The 20,925-nt window shown below is 39.5% G+C and overlaps 1 protein-coding gene across 1 annotated transcript; it reads left to right on the plus strand.

The window, feature by feature from the left end:
* Window positions 1-178: 178 nt before the first annotated feature.
* DUOXA2 (dual oxidase maturation factor 2) lies at window positions 179-16,881 on the plus strand. Its single transcript, XM_044274225.1, has 7 exons — window positions 179-229; window positions 4,841-5,012; window positions 5,651-5,708; window positions 7,249-7,383; window positions 8,606-8,819; window positions 12,116-12,330; window positions 16,352-16,881. The coding sequence occupies exons 2-7, from the start codon at window positions 4,866-4,868 to the stop codon at window positions 16,513-16,515; spliced, it is 933 nt and encodes a 310-aa protein (XP_044130160.1). The 5' UTR covers window positions 179-229; window positions 4,841-4,865; the 3' UTR covers window positions 16,516-16,881.
* The last annotated feature ends 4,044 nt before the right edge of the window (window positions 16,882-20,925 follow it).

Here is a 20,925-nt window from a genome sequence, read left to right on the forward strand (position 1 = left end):
GGGCATCTGCCTCATTTGAATAATGTTCTCTATTGTTGAAAGAATAGGAGATATACATGGACATTATATGATGCTGAGTAAACTTTGTGTCAAGGTTCTTTCCTCCATTTTTTTTTCTATTGCGAGAAGGTATAAAAGGGCTGTGCTAGCCTCTTAAAATTCCATTTCAGCTCTTCTAAAGCTACTGACCTGACACTCTTACAAAGCTTCCAAGATCCGTACAATTAAGGTCAGTATGTTCATTCCTTTAGGTGGCATTTCTATTTTATTACATTTTTCTACTTTGATAATATTGCGATTGGATGGTTTTTATGGTGTTTTTATGTGTTATTTGGTTTATTTTCAGGTGAAGATATTTTATTTTTTAACTTTTGGCAAAATACCAAAACGCACCACATGATCCACTTTATGCTGATAATAATTAATGATAATAATGATGAAAATAATGATAAAAGGAATAATAAAATAATAGCAATATAAAAAAGTCAAATAATAATAATAGTAATAAATGATGATAATATTGAAAACAGCAACAATAATACTGCATTATGTTATCATTTTTATCCACTGACAGTATATTGACATTGATTTCCTGTGGCTTATGTATTATCAACATATTCCACTACACTGCGCACATATTGTCATCACACAGCCTTTGTTCCTGGGGGCTCACCATCTAATAGCAATATCTCATATTCACTCAAAATGAATTAACCTATCAGCATGCTGTCACCCAATATTATTGCAGCCATCTAATTTCTTGTATTGTATTACAGTGAGCTAACTTTTAATTTAATTTTTAAATAAATAGTTTATAATTTTATAATTTATTAATAGATATTTTGACCAGATCTATTCTACATTTATTATCCAGGATACCAGTTGCATGCCTGAAATCTCACATTTACCCCTTTTATATAATGTCAAGTCAAATCTGAGCATATTTCACTGGAGGGCTGTTTATTAATTTGATTATAAATTGTAACCTGGTTGAGGGTGAGAGATTTATAAGGGTGTGCATCCTTAAATCAGATGAAGAGTTGTGCTGATGTCTCTTGGTGAATCTTCCTAATGGTGTTATAAATATCTGATCATAGGATATTACGTTCTCATTATGCTGGCATGTACACCAGTATGAGTCATTCATCTACGTAATAGTCAAACACCAAGAAGTTGATTGTTTTACTGTGTGCAAAAGGCTATATTCATTTAGTGCACAAAATCAAAGTATGTTTTCCTGGGAAGTAATTAGTCACCCTTTATTACAGTAAGTTAAATAATGCTTTCTTACACCCATCACTCATCACATAATGTGTGATGCCATTTTTTTTTTATTGATGTACTTATATATGTCCTTTTACAAAAATATTAACGCTAATAAATAACACTACTGAGGACATCTAATATAGAAAAGACAGGATCTAGTGGTCAAAACAGTGGTAAAAAAAAAATCGGACTCTTTTCTGCTATCGATGGAAGTGATGGACCACAACAAGTGATAACGGAGTCCACTGGGTTTCTGTCATGCTGCACTATTTTGGCTGCCTTATATCGCAGATGTGAACACAACCCTATGCAGGCTTGAAAATCTGATTTTTTGAGCTGCTGAATCCAGATTTTAGATAAGCCAAAGAAAATTGTCAACTCACTCTTTAAAGATGGTGGCCTGCATACTTGCTCTTCAGTGGTTGTGGCACTATAACACTGGAAGGCAATCATGTTGGGAGTTACTCTATTTGCAGCAGCAAATAAAGGGAAAGATAACCGCTCATGGATAGATGTTTTCTTTTTCTGATAGGCAATAATTTCATCATATCCTCAATAATTTTAAACATCGTTTATGGCATTACAGCCAGTAAAACCGAAATCACTGATAGGAAAAAAGATACACTGTGGCCCAGATTTACTGATGCTAAATATGGCATAAACTTTACACAGACTGTCTAAATCTTCAGCAATTTATCACAGGGGCTCAGGCTGGATGATACATGTGGTGCAGGGATAGACGTGTTTCTCCGACTCTATACCAACTGTTGGTAGGCTTACTTTGAGACAGATATTTATGCAAGAATTGTGGTGCTATTTTGGCCCAAAACTGCACATCTCAGGTCTTGTCCCTTTGCCATGGTGCACCCCCTTTCCTCCCGGGTGAAGGAGGCTAAGTTGCTGCACTTTTAAGACAGATTTTAGGTGCAGACACTTTTGTAAATCTAGGCCTAGATTATGCCCAGTGCAGAACCTGATGACATTAACTATATTGAGTCAGTCGGTGTGCCTGAAACAAAACTTGTCTTATTACTTCCAGAAACAGTGCCACTTTTCAAGTGATTGGGGCTCAGCAGGAATGCTGATAACAACCTAAGCATAATGCAAGCTTAATAAAACCCTTGAGCCCTAGGCTCTTGACCTGATAAATGGCAACTAAAAATGAAAGAAATCTGGAAATATTGTGTATATGTCATAAGATTAGAATATATAGGAAAATTTCAAATTTATGGTCAACCCCTTACTGAAACAGCAATTTTCCATTTTTGCGTTTTCGTTTTTTGTTCCCTGCCTTCCCGAAGCCATAACTTTTTTACTGTTCTGTTCACATAGCCATATGAGGGTTTGTTTTTTTGCAGGACAAGTTGTTCTTTCTAATGCCACCATTTAATATTGCATAACTGCAGTGCAACACCTTTCCTGATCTCTGAGGGGGTGAAGAGTTCCAGCCCATGAAGCACGGCTTTCCCAGTTTCTAACTTCTCAGATGCTGTGGTTAAATGTGATGTTAAATGTCCGCAATTGGACATTAGCTGTGGGTATCTGTTGTGTGAAACAGCAGGAACCCGCTCGCCATCTTTAAAGTTCCGACATATGCCTTACATGTAAGGTGGATGTCGTGAAGGGGTTAGTGTAGATAAATATGAGAAAATCACAAGAATAAAATCATCAAATAATCACTGATTTCCAGATCAAAAGGTTTGTGCACTAGTGTCAGTAAGAAAAAGACACGATCAATGCCAAAGGGGTTTAAACGACATTGTCAGCAGATGTGTACCTTTTACTGCCTGGTCCTGCCTAGCACAACACAAATGTCAGAAAAAAATGCCCTTTATGACTGGTCGGCCCTCATTGTATTTATGATTTTATTAAATACTGTACTTGCATTCCCTAGAAAATAACAGTTCTGGAGAATCTTCTCACGACATTTGTATTGTGCTATTTCTCTCTTAAAAAAGTCTTCCCATCCTAAAACAGTTCCCTTGACCTCTTTGTGCTGTATGGGGCAGCCAGAGGTCCACAAGTTAAGCAAGCTGTGGTACTCTGGTTCTATTGGTTCCATAGAACATAGGGTGCTAACTTGTGAAATGCGGAAACAGCATGATTTGCGGTTCTGCTCAATTTCTGAAACACCGATTGACATGTGTGGGATCTATAGAAACAGCATAGAAGGTTTGCTCAGCTATTTCCATTACTGCTACAAACACCGCTTGCCAACGCATAGATGAGATAAACGTGGGTCCACGAAGTGGAAAACCCATTCGATTTTCATGACTTATCCTGTCAATATGTGATAAAGGTCTGTTATGGGAATACCCCATTCAGCTAGGCCATTTCTCTACACAATTTGACACAGTCCACTCAATGCTGGGAGTGTCACATTGCCGAGAATGAGAATTGATTCATGCATCTCCAGGAAGAATAGCAGAAGAAAATCTCACAATGCAGAGTTCAAAGAAAAGGCGATCCATCATTGTTATTTCATGCAGAGGACAAATATTGACTGTAACATGTTTAGCTATGTTAGGAGGTCTGTGGTTTTTTTTTCTGTCAAAATTTCCTTACATTGAGTCATTCCCCACTTCCAAATCTACAGATTGCAACACAATCTCAAACTACTGACCTTGTGCCCCCTCCGCTTCTGTCGATATTCTGGCATGGCATCTTAAGTGAAGATATCGGTGAATCGTATGGCGGCCAGCTACTGGCTGCAGCTGTGACATTTTGTTCAAAGTCACATCACTGATGTTTCTAATGATTGGCTGCAGTGGTCACCTCATATGTCATCACCATGGACATCATGTCAGTAGTAGTGTTGAGCATGAATATTTGAAAAGCAAATTTTTATCGTTAAAATCGCCACTTCGAGAATATTTCGAATATAGTGCTATATATTTGTTTTTTAGAATATTTGTCATTTTTTTTCAATCTGAAGTCATGATTCCTCCCTGTTTAAGTCGCTTGTGGGCCAATGACTCATTGGTCCACAAGCAAGAAGCAGGGAGGAATCATGTGTTCAGATTGGAAAAAATGATGAATATTCTAAAATCAAATATATAGCACTATATTCTATAGTGCTATATATACATTTTTGACCCATGCCTGTATTGAGTGCGCAATATTCGCATATTACATGATCATTTCCTTGGCGATTTTTGTCGTAAAAAAAGTTAAGTATAACGAATATACGAATTCGCAAATATATGACAAAAGAAATATACAAAATATTTGTGAAATATCACAAATTTGAATATGACCCCTGCCTCTCATCACTAGTCAGTAGATAAACACAAGCAAGATGGGTCTGGGGAATCAGTAAGGTAAGGATATTGCACAGTGTATTTTTTTTTGAGTTCATAGATGTTTCAGGTCATAAAAACGCATTATGTGTAAATAGGTCAGAAGTCTCTTTACCAGATAATAGCAACTTTAGATCTCATAAAGAACACTTTCCGGATGTTTTTAATATTTAAAAGGCTTGATTTTATGGCATTGAGTTTATGGCAACATAGGGCATGATTCATGGGAATAGTTTACAGCTATAGAATATGTTGTAATTACCATTTCTGTTTAGGTGGAGATTTACCAGTTGGGAAGACATGACTTTCTACAATGGGGTATTTCCTTTTTACCCACATGAACGGAGGAAATGGGTCTTTAGCGTGGACACTATTATTGTCATCATTGTGTTTTTGGTGTTTGCTTTAGCTTTTATCCTCATCATCCCAGGAATAAGAGGCAAAGCAGTAAGTTATTTTCATATTTACAATGATCTGTTTGTATGTCTGTCCATCGTTCCATCCATCCAATATCTATCTATTTATCTATCTATCGCTATCTTCTTATCTCTATACTTATTTCTATTGTATAGTTATTGCATATTTGTCCCACTGATCTCCTGATATTTTTAAAAAGTTTTATTTTAAAAAAAGTCTCCAACAACCCCAGGACAATCCCCCACCAATAGCTTTTATTACTGTAGGGGGTTTGTGACAGGTCCTCATTTTATCCCAACTAGGAGCTCATTGCTCATTGCTATTGTTAACCCTTTATGTCAAGAGTTACTCTCTATAGCGGCTTTCTGTTCGCGGCTTTCTGTTCTAGAGGGGACCCCTAATGGGGGCTGTTTGAAGTGAACACCATTTGTGGTTCATAAATGGTGGTGAGTTATACAAGATATAAATATATATTTGTAGTCTTTTCTGGATGTTGTACATGACACTTACCCACAGAAGCTTGGTTTACACAATGAATGAAATCTCTTATTATAGGGTATAGAAATCAAATATAAAGGCCAACTTTGTAATACTGGCCGCAGACGTCAATACGCTTTTTATAGACTGTAAAAAGTGATTATGAGATTTCTTTATTTCTTTCATAACAGAGACTATCATGGATATGCAGAGTTATAATAAGCCTATTTATTGGAGTTGTTACAGTCGGTAAGTACTTAACTTTTTATCTGCATGCTCTGATTTTACACCTATCACAAAGATTTCCATCTTGGTAGAAAGCCAGTAGCCAGTGGCATTTTATGACATTACACATGGTCAAAAAAGTCTACTGTTGATTCATCAATTTGTCATGTATATTTGATCTTTAAATACTTGCAACATGTCATGTTTTAGGACATCCTATTTGTGGTAAATAGTAATGAGAGGCAGGGGCAATATTAAAATTTGCGATATTACACAAATATTTGGTAGAATATCTGTCATATATTCGCAAATTCGAGATTATTTTCTTGATCGCGAAAAATCGGCAATGTAATATTCGTGTAATGCGTTCGAAATACAGGTGTGGGTCACTATAGCTACATTTTTCAAGCTGCTAGAAGTTTCCTGAGCTTGGAGAAAATGGTTGGCATGGCTGAACATTACAATAGCTTTATATGCAAATAGAGTGCTCCAATATATTCGCAATTGCGAAATCGGCACTAATGATGCGACTAGCTTGGCGCAATACGTGCAACTTCACATTTTAACAGGTCTGACTGCATATTAGTGATTGGTGCACTAAGTATTGTTGTGAACTTGTGACATCACAGCACTATGTATGTAGCTACACTATATCACTATCTAACCTATGACTGACTATCTCCCACTAACTATCTGTATGATATATATATATATATATATATATATATATATGATAACTAACTATCTAATGTAATGACATAGGAAAGCAGAGAGCACGGCGATAACACTGCTGTCTGTCTCAGATCTGCAAAATACTGCATACAAGGGCTACTGGGGAGTTTCTTATATAGTAAGGGGTAGGCAACTATCCTATTGGTTGCTAGGGATGTTGCTCAGCTCAGACAAAGATATTTCAGCCTTCTCATTGGCCCACAAGCAAGAAGGGAGGTTACTGTTGAAAAAAAAATCTAGAATATTCGAAATTACGAATATATCACTATATTCTAAATATTTGCGAATTCTCGAAGTGCCGATATTCGCGAATAATATTCGCTATTCAAATATTCGAGCCCAACACTAGTGGTAAACACTAATAAAATCACATGTGCTATATTATAGGTGAGTGTCATCATCATGTAACTTTGAAACTCCGTTGACTCTGAAATATCATAGAAAAATATCCACAAATAACATAGGACACAAATGGCCACAAATTTCTTATCAGTACGCAGATCCATTGATCAACTTAATTCTATCTTAAAGGGATCATCCATGATCAGAATAACATGTCTACAAAAACAGCACCCCACCTGTCTACAGGTTGAATGTGATATTCCCCAATTACTTTAATGAAGCTGAACTGCAATAACAGATAGTGTAACTCGTGGACAGGTGTGGCACTCTTTTTGGAAGAAAGCAGCCCTGTTTTTCTAATCCTGGACAACCCCTTTATGGGAATTCTACAACCATATGAGAAGAGATGTGAGAATTTTTCTTATAGCATTTTGAATTCTTCACATAAACAGTTTTGGACTGTAATATATATCTAAATTTTTTTCTCTAGTTGTAAATTTTACAGCTGATTGGGAGGTTGGATCAGTTAATTCCGTAACTACATATAAATCATTCAGTAATTCCACGGTGAATGCAGATATTGGAGTACATGTCGGCCTTAGTGGAGTTAATATAACCTTAAAAGGTAAGACTATGAATGTTTTGTTTGTACACAAAAATAAGTAAATTTAATAAAGCAAAAAAAGTCTGACATTAGTAAATGGGGACTGCTTATTTTGTCTATGAGTTGTGAACGGTATTGCAACTCATTCCCATTCATTTCAAGAACACTGAGCTACAATCCAGACATGCTCAAGAGTGCCATCTGGTCATTTACAGTAGTGTAAAATAATAATAACATTCTGTTTGAGTGGATATTTAATTACATGAAGTTCAGGTTGGCATGATACAAAAAAAATATATATAGGAAGAAACTTCAAGCAATTGAATCACATAAATTTAATAGGGAGCATGGTCTGTCTAAAGGGCAACAGTTTTTTGTGTATGCATGCTACGTCAAGTTTCTGAGCTGCAGTACCCCAGTATGGCCACTATACTCTATATAGACTTTCCTGCCTCCAACTTGAAACATAGCCTAGCCTCCAGCACCGTGGCAGTCCGAAACAGCTGCTTAGTGGGAGTGCCGGGTAACAGACACTCCTGAAGATAGTCCATCAATATCTGTAACCCAATCAACCCCTTTGATGATGGCTGGATTCACATATTCAGTGGTTCTCATGTACAAAAAAAGTGATTCCACAATTTCCACAATTAGCCCTCTGTAGTGGAAAAATGTGAAGTCTACTGGGTCATTTTAAGTGACAGAGCAGAGAAACTTTCTTGGAGTCATGTTTTTTTTATTTATTTTTATTAGTTTATGAATGTTGGGAAGGGATGTATTGGGCAAAGCTTAAACAGTGAAGCAAACATTAAAGGGTTTCTCCAAGATTTTGATATTGATTAACTATTTGTAGGATGGGTCATCAATATCAGATTGGCAGGGGTCTGACTGCTGGCACCCCCACCGGCCTCTAGCTAGACCCGTGACATCACGTTCATCGGTCTTATGGACTAGGTGCATAGGCCTGAGCTGCAATACCAAGCACAGCCGCCATCCAATGGACAGCAGTGGGTTTGGTAATTTGCTCGGAGGCTGTGGTGCCAACCTGAGCGCCACAGACTCCTCCAATAGGTGATCGGTGTGGGTCCCGGGGTCAATTCCCTGCTGATCTGATATTAATGACCGGTCTTGAGGATAAGTCATTAATATCAGAATCTTTGAAAGCCACTTTAAATTATTTCTCAGACAGGATTATGCAAAACATGTCCAATATTCACTCTAAAATAATGTGTTCTATTTCCAAAAGGCAATCCCATTAATCAAATTAATGAGACAATTGACTATAATGAGCAATTTCTGTGGAGTTTTGGATCAAATTTTAATGAATATTACTTTGATGGTCTGCAAAAAGGACTCCCTAATCCCATACTATATGTGGCAGAGAAATTTACTCAGAATGATCCTTGTGGTATATTTAGCCAGTATAGGATATCCAGTCACTATGCATCAGCTTGCATGTGGTAAGTAAAATCTACAATACATCTGACTAAATTAAATGATATATATATTTTTTTTTATTTGACCATATTCCTTCAATTATTGTGCAATGTAAGCTTCCTGATACTCAGTTCTAATGGTAGAATCATCAGCTTCATGTCTTTATATAGATTGTGGATAACTGAAGATTGTATTGGTAAGATTGAGGGAATGAAATGGAGTTGTTGTAGTAGCAGTCATAAATAGAAATTCAAATGGGTTTTCTGGGATTTTCATATTGATGGCCTATCCTCAGGATAGGTCATCAATATCAGATCGGTGGTGGTCCAATTCCCTGAACCACTGACAATCAGCTGTCTGAACTCCATGAGCCTCTTCCTAGGCCAGTGATGTCATGTTTATCGGTCACATAGCCTAGGTGCAAGTGAATGGGGCTTAACTGCAATATCATATATATATATATCATGCACAACTGTTAAAAAATATTGTGCTTGGCAAGCTATGCGGAGGATACGGAGTGCTGTGGCTTCCCTAGACAGCTTATTGGTGGGTGTGCAGGGTTTTGGACCTCTGCCGATCGCTTATTGATGACCTATCCTGAGGATGATCCATCAGTATGAAAGTTCCAGAAAACCCATTTAAGCTGAGCAGAAGAGTTAATGTAAATTCAGAGCATGGAGGGCACTTTAAAACTGAGCAGTTGACAAGTTTATGAGTTCAATAATATAATTACAATTATGTAAGTACCAAATATAAAATATATAAGTAATGTTCAAAAACATCTGCTCTGTCTGAATAAATAACTTACACATCAATCCGATGAGCCTGACTTTCTACTGATAGATATTGTCCGTCCTTACCTTTCTTTGCCCAAAATATCCCAATGATCAGTTTGAAGAAAACATTTTTGCCACGGGTATTGTGTGTAATGTTAAAAAAAAATGTTCCATTCATCTTGGGATATATTGAGGCAAGATGTATATTCTTATAACAATTATGACTAAAATGTATTCCATATTCAGATTTTCTTGATTTATTTAATGTATTTTATTTATCACACCTTCACTCCAGAATTATGGCTTTAAAAACTAGCAAAATAGGGTTTTTGCAACTTTGCCCAAAAATATTGTGATTTATTACATTTTTACACCACTCCCTCCAGTCTCAGAAAAGTGGTAAAATGGGCATGGACAATGAGTTTTAATCCAGATTTATCACTGATCACTTTAAAAAGTCAAAAAAAAAAGTCTCAGACTCACTCCATGCAACATGTCATAACATTGGTGGAAAGTACACCAATGTAGACTACTACAAAACTGACTTCAAATATGACCCTCAGGATAAATTCCTACTATGTCTTAGGAATAATATATTAGCTGGAACGTGAGCATACAATATTAAATTGTATAGGTAACATGCTATGCATGTGTGAACATTTATATATAATAATCTCTGGCACCAATGTACTTAGTGTTTCTCGGGCTTTTATTATAGCTGTCATTTGCTAATTGTACACTTTCAATGCAGAATCAATTCCAGGGGCAGACTGGTCATAGACCATACAGGGAACTTTCAGGGTGGGTAGATGCCCTCCTCACTGCCGCTTGCCAGGTACATAATGATCTGATGCTCTCAGTGGTAATAAACACTAGGAGCATAATGTATCCTTCCGGGGCCACAGTACCCTCCTGAATTCAATTATATTGAATACTGCATGGGAGCCCATAGCTAGGCATATAAGTATGCCATGTTGCTCACCCTCATAGGCCACGGGTCACTATGTGTACAAATGGTGCCAAGACATAGGCATCTCAGGCTGTAGGCTGGAAGATGCCTGTAGGTTGCATTGGAGGTGGTGACTTGGAAAAGCACTCACGTATTTTATTTTTTCTTCTTTTCTTAACCACTTAAGGAGCATTCTACTGGGGGGACTATAGGGGACATTATTAGGGAAAATCAACAAGAAATGTGATTAGTTACAAATTACTTTGTCATGAATCGCTTTCTATTGTATGGAGCGGGCACAATGATGGGGAATGGTGATCGCACAGTCACCCGTCATTTAACCCCTCAGATGTCAGGTTCAATGCTGATCATGGTATCTGACTCGTATTAAGAAGTTCAGGGGTTAAAAAAAATTCAAATTATACTCGCCTCATCCACTTGCTCGCAGAGATCCTGTCCACTCCAGTCTTGAATTTTCCTGATTTCCTGTGTTTTTGTCCATAAACACAGTAAAAAGTGCCGCTAAGAAAACATTGCATAAACTACGGGAGTAGGGAAAATCTCCTAATGTATACCAAAGAGTACCAATCTGAACATGACATGTATTTTCATGCACTTTTGCATAGAACTCTATGTATAAATAAAAACTGCGCAGTATACATTTCTTCAGTATAGTCACACAGTTCTATATGTGTAGCCATCTGTTCAGAGGGACTATCTTGAGCAATCTCCATAAATCTCAAACACAATATGAATATATTCTTAAATTAATTTTTCTTCTAGTACTGTTAAGAATAAGCACATATCCTTTTTGGAACTAACCAAACATTCTATATGTGTTCCTTTCTATATGTGTTCTATATGCGTGCCTTTCATTTACACTTCTGAATCCCAGTGGTATAGTTTTATGTACATTGGTGCCTCACATTATTGCTGGAGAAATCATGGGGGGAAGGAACCATATGACACATTTTATGATCTTGTCCACTATTGACAGACATTTGGTCTTCTGCTTTCTAGTTTGTCTCCCAAATGTCCAGGTTCAATCTATGCCCGGAACCCTACTTAGCTATTTTGCTCATTAATATCCAGCCAATTTCCTATGGTCACCAGGTTGTGGTTATGTATCTTTCTGGCCACAAAATTTGCCATCAGTAGAAAATGAAAAAGTATGGACATCCATTTATAGAAATATTAACTTATGCTCCAACGAAACAATGCTATATCATTTAAGGACCACATTATTCATAAATTTGACAAAACTGATGTAACTGTTCTTCACTCTACACATCTGGAAACTAATGTGAGAACGGTTTGTTGGTTTGCTTGGTTGTTTACTCAAGCCTTCTTACCCTACATCATATCATGGCAAACTTCTATGTATACCAATTCTGTACCTGTATAGGATATTTTTATGTTTCCTCTGTTTGAAAAACTTATAGGGGTTGTCTGAGTTATATAAAAATCCTGGCACCTGTATAAATGGGCTGTAATATCTATAGCCTGAAGAGCCCCTTTAACACAGTTTGTTTTTAATCTACAACAGTAAAGTGCTACTATGCTAATGTCAACAATCTTTAATTTTGTATTACAGGGTGGCATTCTGCTCCTGGATTATCTGCAATATACTTTTCTCCATGTCAGTGTTCATATATGGAGCTTACATGATACTTGTGACGGGAGCGTTTATGCTGTTCTCCTTGATTTCCTTCTCCACAGTGAAGAATGTAACATTCTGTAATATACAGTTTGGTTCGGAGACTCTAAAAACCACATTTGGAGGCTCTTTCTGGCTAAGCCTGGCTGTAGGTGGGTTGTTGGCACATTCTCTATGCAAGAAGATCATAATTGTAGTTTTCTTGTTTATATTGTAATTTACAATATCTTGTATTATAACATGTGTGACTTTGTAAAAAAATGAGTTAACTTGCCACATTTCATTACGGCATCAATGGCAAAGCTCATCACGACTTGCCACTTGTGATGCTCATCTCCTGGTAATACAGTGCTCTAACAAGTTATAGATTGTTTTACATCTCTAGTCCAAAAAAGGCTTTCTTCTATTGGAGTAATTTATCATGGGGGAATTTTTTATATCAGTTTTTCAGCAGTCCACTATGCTCCAAATTCATCAAGAGTCACAGGATATTTCACTCCCTTTATTGGAGCAAGATTGAGACATTTTTGGGGACTTTTAAAACATTTTAGGGATAGATTTATCAAAACCGGTGCAAAGGAAACCTGACTTAGTTGCCAATAGAAACTAATCAGATTCCACATTTTAATTTTCCAAAGTAGTTCTGAAAAATAAAAGTTGGAATCTGATTGATTGCTATGGGCAACTAAAACTGTTTTCCTTTACATCAGTTCTGATAACTCTCCCCCTTAGTTGATAAATCTGGCTTAAATCAGCTAGGTAAACTAATCACACCCACTTTCAAAAACTGGAGTGGAGTAAAAATGCAAAGGTCACAAAATGTGTGTACACATAAACCCAACAATTCTTAAGGAAATATTGTGGGACTTTTTAAATCCAGAATACAGATGAGCCATATCTGATTAATTTCCCCAGCAGCAAACCAAATGAAGTAGCAGCACACTGCTATATGCACTAAGACTGAGTGAACAGGTGAATGTGTGAACAGGGTAAAATGACGACAATACTGTTAAGCAGTGAAGAAGCTCTTAGCGAATATTATTGATCAAAAGTATGTCGGGCCCACCTACCAGAGGTCAAGGTTGCTTCTCATCAGGTGGGACCTACTCTAACATTGAGTGTCCAGCTCCATTGTTACTCTGATTAAAAGCACCAAGGGGTGGGGGGATGGGTGGGGAGTGCTACGTTCCCAAGAGGATGCCTGGTCCTCTATAATATACCTATAACCAAATAACGGAACAGCACCTCCAGAGACAATCGCAGGTGCAAGCCACCAGGCAACAATGTAGCAAACTAAATGAAGTAGCAGCACACTGCTATATGCACTAAGACTGAGTGAACAGGTGAATGTGTAAACAGGGTCAAATACATGACGTCAATACTTACTGTTAAGCAGTGAAGAAGCTCTTAGCGCAAATTAATGATCAAAAATATGTCAGGCCTGCCTACCAGACGTCAAGGTAGCTTCTCATCAGGTGGGACCTACTCTAACACGGAGTGTCCAGATCCATTGTTACTCTGATTAAAAGCACCAAGGGGAGGGATTTTTTTTAATTTAATGATCAAGATGGCATTATCACAACTTTAGGAATAAGGAACTTTCCTGATTTTGTGACATACTTGTACATACTTGTACAATCAATATGTTGCTCATTTATTGCTCAGACAGAAGGGGTAAAAAAAATGCAAAGTTCACTAAACCAGAAAGTGTACCAGATTTATGAATACAAGACACAAAGGTGTGTTTAACTAAATCTTTAGGAAATGGCACTAATGACAACTATAGTTTCCATGTTTAAACCTAAAAAGTTAAATGTAATCAGATTGTTAAAACCATTTTAGGAACCCCCTTTATTCTATGCATATTTTGAGAATAGACATCCTACTATAGTAAAATTAGTTTTGTTACACTTTTTCAAAATCTGTGTCTGTACTTTTCTAAAAATTAGTGTGATAAATACCCACATTTCTACATTTGTGAATGACTGTAGTGACTACTCAGGAGAGATGAGGGAAAGATGGGAGGTTATTGAGGTTTTCAAGCGATAATGATAGGAGTCAATGTTGGAGAAAAGAAAAGCTTCACAGCTAAGGCTACTTTCACACTTGCACTAGGTGCAGATCCGTCTGGTATCTGCACAGACGGATCTGCACCTATAAATGCAAACAATGGTATCCGTTTAGTGCGGATCAGTCTGCATAACAGCTTTTTCAGATCTGAGTTTTCACGATTGTTAAAACTCAGATCAGATCTAACACAGAGCTGTTCCCATGGTGATGGAGACACTTCAAGTTAGAATATACTAAGCACTGTGTACATAACTGCCCCCTGCTTGCAGCACCCGATCTCTTACAGGGGTCTGTGATCCGCACAATTAACCCCTCAGGTGCCACACCTGAGGGGTTAATTGTGCGGATCACAGACCTCGATTGGGTGCTGCCAGGCAGCAGGGGCCAGACCCCCCCTCCTTCCCCAGTATTGAAAGCATTGGTGGCCAGTGCGGCCCCCCCTCCCTCCCTCCCCAGTATTAAAAGCATTATTGGCAGTGGCCACAGGCTAACAACCCCCTCCCCCCATCATTGGTGGCAGCGGAGCGGAATTTCCCATCGGAGTCCCAGTTTATTCGCTGGGGCTCCGATCAGTTACCATGGCAGCCAGGACACTACTGCAGTCCTGGCTGCCGTGGTTACTTAGCTTATGCTTACCTGCGCTATCTGTGGCCGGCCGGCGCTCCTCCTACTGGCAAGTGACATATCTGTGCAGTATCGTCCTGGCTGCCATGGTAACCAATCGGAGCCCCAGCGATTAAACTGGGACTCTGATCGGAAATGTCGCCTGCCACCAATTCTTTTAATACTGGGGAGGGAGGGAGGGATCGGGGCTGCACTGGCCACCAATGCTTTTAATAGTGGGGAGGGAGGGGGGTCGCACTGGCCACCAATGCTTTTAATACTGGGGAGGGAGGGGGGGGCTGCACTGGCCACCAATTCTTTTAATACTGGGGAGGGAGAGGGGCCGCACTGGCCACCAATGCTTTTAATACTGGATAGAGAGGGAGGGGGCCGCACTGGCCACCAATGCTTTTAATACTGGGGGGGCGCACTGGCCACCAATGCTTTTAATACTGGGGAGGGAGGGGGGCCGCACTGGCCACCAATGCTTTTAATACTGGGGAGGGAGGGGGGGGGGCCGCACTGGCCACCAATGCTTTTAATACTGGGGAGGGGGGCCGCACTGGAGTTGCCACCAATGCTTTTAATACTGGGGAGGGAGGGGGGTCTGGCCCCTGCTGCCTGGCAGCACCCGATTATGGGGCTGAGATATGCACAATTAACCCCTCAGGTGCCGCACCTGAGGGGTTAATTGTGCGGATCACAGCCCCCTGTAAGAGATTGGGTGGTGCCAGGCAGCAGGGGGCAGTTATGTACACAGTTCTTAGTATATTCTAACTTGAAGCGTCCCCATCACTATGGGAACACCTCTGTGTTAGAATATACTGTCGGATCTGAGTTTTCACGATCTAACTCAAATCCGATGGAGGCGTTCCTATGGTGATGGGGACGCTTCAAGTTAAACTATACCATCGGATTAGCGAAAACGCCGATCCGATGGTATATTAATAGGGACTCCTGACTTTACATTGAAAGTCAATGGGGGACGGATTTGTTTGCAATTGCACCGTATTGTGTCAATGTCAAACGGATCCGTCCCCATTGACTTGCATTGTAAGTCAGGATGTATCCATTTGGCTCCGCACGGCCAGGCGGACACCAAAACGCTGCAAGCTGCGTTTTGGTGTCCGCCTCCAGAGCAGAATGGAGGCGGAACGGAGCCAAACTGATGCATTCTGAACGGATCCTTATCCATTCACCATGCATTGGGGATGAACGGATCCGTTCGGGGCCACTTGTAAGAGCCCTCAAACGGATCTCACAAGCGGAACCCCAAACGCAAGTGTGAAAGTAGCCTAAGAAAGGGTGAAAGGGATAGTGCGAGTGTATTAAGGGACTGATATTTGCTTATTTTAACAAGATTTTTAAGCTTTGTATAATTTTTTTAAGGTTAATGGTAATAATGTAAAACTTTTATTAGAAAAAATAATCGATAAACCTCATGTTTGGATTGGTCAATAGGAAGATGAAATATTTTATGCATCCTATTTTGTATTTCAGGTCTTCTTTGCTTCGCTATTGGAATAACATTAATTGTTTTAAATTGGTGTGTTCCTGAAAAACTGAAGTTATTTTTTAATGCTATTGAAGATGATGAGGACTCAACATCAAGATCCTCTGATAATGAGCACTGTCATAATAATTTGGCTTTTGAGCATGTATGATTACAAAGTGACTTTCTAGACATTTTATATACGGTAGTCTTGATTTTTAAAATCATACTGCAAAAGTCTCAAGCAACCTAAAGTTTGTTGTGGATTTATTTATTTATTACTGGCTATCAAGAAATTGGCCACATGTAGAAGATGAAGAATTTACTGGACCAATTGCTTAATTCCCAAATATGCAAGGTCACTTCAGTTATCTACAGTATAAGTAAAATTCTATGAACATTTTGAAAATACATTAAGAAGTTTATGCACTGAATCACTAAATGCCAGACAATTGGTTACCTTTATTGTGACTACATTTCTGCTGCCTCCGTCAGTGATGTGAGCCTACCATTTTTGTCTTTATTAATAAAACTTGTTCATTTTGTTAAAACTGTATTGTATGTTACACATAGAGATGGCCTTGCGGTTCGCCTGGCGGTCATTTCGTGCCAAACTTTGCTGGTTCGCTGTTCACCGAACAGGCGAACATATGGCGATGTCTGCCGGTGCCATATTCCTTGCATTGTGCAGAACTTTAACCCATGAAACATCAAATACGTGGGACAGGACAGGACAGCCAATTGAGACGTTTCAGCACATGGACATACCCCCAACCTTATAAATAGACCCGATCTGGCCGTCATTTTACATTCAGTCTTTTGCCAGTTTAGGGAGAGGTTGCTGTGTGGCGTAGGGACAGACTGTTAGAGAGTATAGAGACACCAAATGCTAGCTAATAGGGCTACAACAGTCCTTTTAAGGACTGGTATAGGTGTGCTATCGTTAGGTGTGACTTACTGAGGGGTGTAATATACTTATAATATACTTTCTAACATAAAAAGTATATTATAGTGCATTTGTAATATGCAGGAGTTGTGTGCGGTTCTGCTGAGATACTCCAGCTATACAGAGGGACAAACGCTATTGAAACAAAATAATTTCAACTGGTGTGATATACCAGTTGCCCCCCCCCAAAAAATGATTGAGGCAGGGGTGTGATATATCTATAATATAATTTTCATATAGTACATTTGTAATTTGCAGGAGTTGTGTGCAGTTCTGCTGAGATACCCCAGCTATACAGAGGAACAAACAATTTCAACTGGTGTGATATGCCAGTTGCCCCCCAAAAAAACTGATTGAGGCAGGGGTTAGTGTTGATTGAGCGCCAAAGTGCTTGTGTGCTCTGGCCGAACACATCGGTATGTTCTACCGAGCACCATGGAAATTAATGGGAGAACCCCAGGCATCCCCTGCTCAGAAGAGAAGAGGGTGTCTGGTTCACAAAAAAAGGTTAGAAATTGATGGAAACCCCATCAAAATGGTTTGGATGTGTCTTGGAGACCTATTAACTATGACATACAATTAACAACCACACAAAGGCTATATGCCAAAAGCCAGGTACATGCAAGCCATCAATCTATCCATGAGACAGATGACAGGCTTAGTCAGCATACCTTACAATGGCAGCCTTGTGCACTATGAGACATTCCAGACCAGCTCTCATCTGACTGAGAGCCAGTAAGCCTCAAAGTTACTTCAGATCTGTTGGATGGCTTGGATGGACCCGCGTACCTAGATCAATATCATTAGGGAGACAAAAAGTTTTCTGATTGTCCTAACATAATATTCAATAACCTTTCTATACAGTTTTGTCATGTAAAAACAAATTTGCATAAACATCGGCATATGGGAAAGACATGCAAATGAGCAGAATCTGCCTTGTTTTTCAGCTGAAAAACCATTTGCATGGAAAATTTGTGATCTACACTACTCATGAACAGCACCATCTATTGGTTTCATAGTCTCATGACAAGAGTAATAGTATTGTCATAAGATTATTAAACCAATAGATCGCGCTGTTCATGAGTCATCTATTGGTTTCATAGTCTTATGACTAGTGTTGAGCGCGAATATTTGAATAGCAAATTTTTATCTCTAATATCACAACTTCAGGAATTCACAAATATTTTGAATATAGTGCTATATATTCGTTATAGCGAATATTCGTGATTTTTTCCCATCTGAACACATGATTCCTCCATGCTTCTTGCTTTTGGATCAATAAGTCATTGGCCCACAAGGAACTTAAGCAGGGAGGAATCATGACTTTAGATGGAAAAAATACTGAATATTCTAAAAAACAAATATATAGCACTATTTCGAATATATAAGTTTTTTAGAATAGTCGTCTTTTTTTTATTTTTTATACCGGGTCCAGGTATTAGAAGATCTTACACGGCTATGGCTCGCCTTGCTGACGTTCAGCGGTGACACCACTTGCCCGTCAGACGTCTGATTTTTGACTGCCCGACGTGCTGGAACTCCGCCTTGTATATGCTTGATAGGCTTCTCCAACAGAAATGTTTCGTTAACGACTACCTGTACGAACGCTGCGGCAGGACAGGTTCTGGGGAGCTTGGTTTTTTTCACCGTGCCAGTGGCTACTCATGACCGACGCATGCAGACTTGATGAGATCACCAAACTGGTCAGTCGGAGCCAGGGCACCATCAGTGACATCGTATCACATGCCTTCTTTCTGGAGCGTGCATTGCATCGTGTCATTGATCAAGCCGTCAAAGAGCAGGAGCAGGAAAATGAGGAAGTCGCAATGCTGAATGAATTCCCGGGAGGCGGGGTTACTCCATCTGAGACAAGTCAGCAGGAGTCTGAAGAGGAGTCAGAGGAGGCTGGGTCCTGAGGGGAGGAGGACGAGGAGCAAGAAGAGCAGGCTTTAAACTTTTCTGGGATCCCTGGTGTTGTCCATGGAATGGTGGGAGGAGACCGAGGACGACATTCTCCTGGGCAATGAGCAGGAGCCAAGCCGCTCCACCGCTTCCAATTTAGTACAAATGGGGGCCTTCGTGCTCCAGTTTTTCAAGAGGGACCTGCGTATAAAAAGCATAAAGGGAAAGGACCAGTACTGGGTGGCAACATACTTAGACCCCCGGTACAAACACAAAATGGCGGATATGTTATCAGCATCACAGAGGGCTGGCAGAATGCAGCATTTCCAGGCCTTGCTGTGAGAGATGCTGCATTCTGCTGTTGCGGGCGCTGGCAGAGGAATTTCCACCCACAGAGAAATAGTTGCGAGTACCAATCCTACAGCACATGCAAGAAGAGGGTGGTTTGAAGATGTGTTGGTCACTTCGGATATGAGATCATTCTTGCAGCCAACCCATCGACAGCCGCCCTTTGGATCCAGCCTCAGGGATTGCCTAGACCGACAGGTGTCTGACTACATCGGGTTAACAGCCGATGTGGACGCTCTGAGAAGCGAGGAACCCCTGGACTACTGGGTGTGCAGGCTTGACTTGTGGCCAAAGCTGGCAAAATTTGCTATAGAAATCTTGGCTGTCCTCTTGTTGAGTGTCCTGTCTGAAAGGACGTTCAGCGCAGCAGGGGGGATCGTGACCTAGCTTACGACAGTGTGGACTACCTCACATTTCTAAAAATGAATGAGGCATGGATCTCGGAGGAATTCAACACCTGTGACGACCACGTTTAATTGAATTTCCTCATGACAGCCCACAAAAATCCACCTTAGGTAAATACAGCGGCATAAAAGCCCTATTCTGTCCGGTGAATGCCTAATGTTTGGGACTTCGGAAGAATTCAACACCTGTGACGACCACGTGTTATCGAATTTCAACTATTATCTACTATTATATACTATTTGCAGTTTTTTCAATGGGGGGATTTTGTTAGCCATGTTTTTAATCTAATTTTATATTTTTTGTTCTTTTAAACATATGTATTTGACATCTATTTGTACTGGCCTGCAGTAAAATTGATATCTAATGACCGTCTAATATACCTCCAGCCACATAATTACTGTTCTTTTCTGTCCGGTGAATGCCCAATGTTTGGAGCCTGTACTATACTGGCCTGCATTAAAATTGATATTGAATGGCCTTCTAATATACTCCAGCCACATAATCACTTGATCATTTATGAACAGTGAATGCATAATTTTTGGGGCCTGTAATCTAACTGGCAAACAGTAAAATTGTTATAAGGTGACAGCCTACTATACCTCCAGCCACATTATCAATTGTGCTTTTCTGTACGGTGATTCAATTAAAAAATCGGTCCCACATATGCAATATTAATGGACTGCGTATGATGCATCGGGCTGTGATAAACTGTATATACAGATATGTATGCGAGGTACTTATACATAGGGTGAGGATACAGTAGGGTTACTTCTTATGTTTGTCACTCACGGTTTGTTGCATAAGAAATAGGCGGTCCTTCTTTCCGGGTATCCAGGCGTATGGATGGCTCTGTGCGGTCCCCAGAGATGACTGGATGTGCTGAAAGGTAACGTCAATGGTTCTTTTAATACCTTGCACTCGGTCCTGGGGCGCTGAGACTGGAGGAATATCCCTACACAGCTAGTGTGGCCCTGCCTGAAA

This window comes from Bufo gargarizans, unplaced genomic scaffold (genome assembly GCF_014858855.1).
Source record: "Bufo gargarizans isolate SCDJY-AF-19 unplaced genomic scaffold, ASM1485885v1 original_scaffold_1579_pilon, whole genome shotgun sequence".
NCBI lineage: Eukaryota > Metazoa > Chordata > Amphibia > Anura > Bufonidae > Bufo > Bufo gargarizans.

Bases quoted from the DNA above. Each gene is read 5' to 3' on its own strand.
- DUOXA2 (XM_044274225.1), top strand. From the start codon at position 4,866: ATGACTTTCTACAATGGGGTATTTCCTTTTTACCCACATGAACGGAGG. The intron at 7,384-8,605 runs GTAAGACTATGA...TATTTCCAAAAG, and splicing joins AGTTAATATAACCTTAAAAG to GCAATCCCATTAATCAAATT. The intron at 8,820-12,115 runs GTAAGTAAAATC...TTTGTATTACAG, and splicing joins TATGCATCAGCTTGCATGTG to GGTGGCATTCTGCTCCTGGA.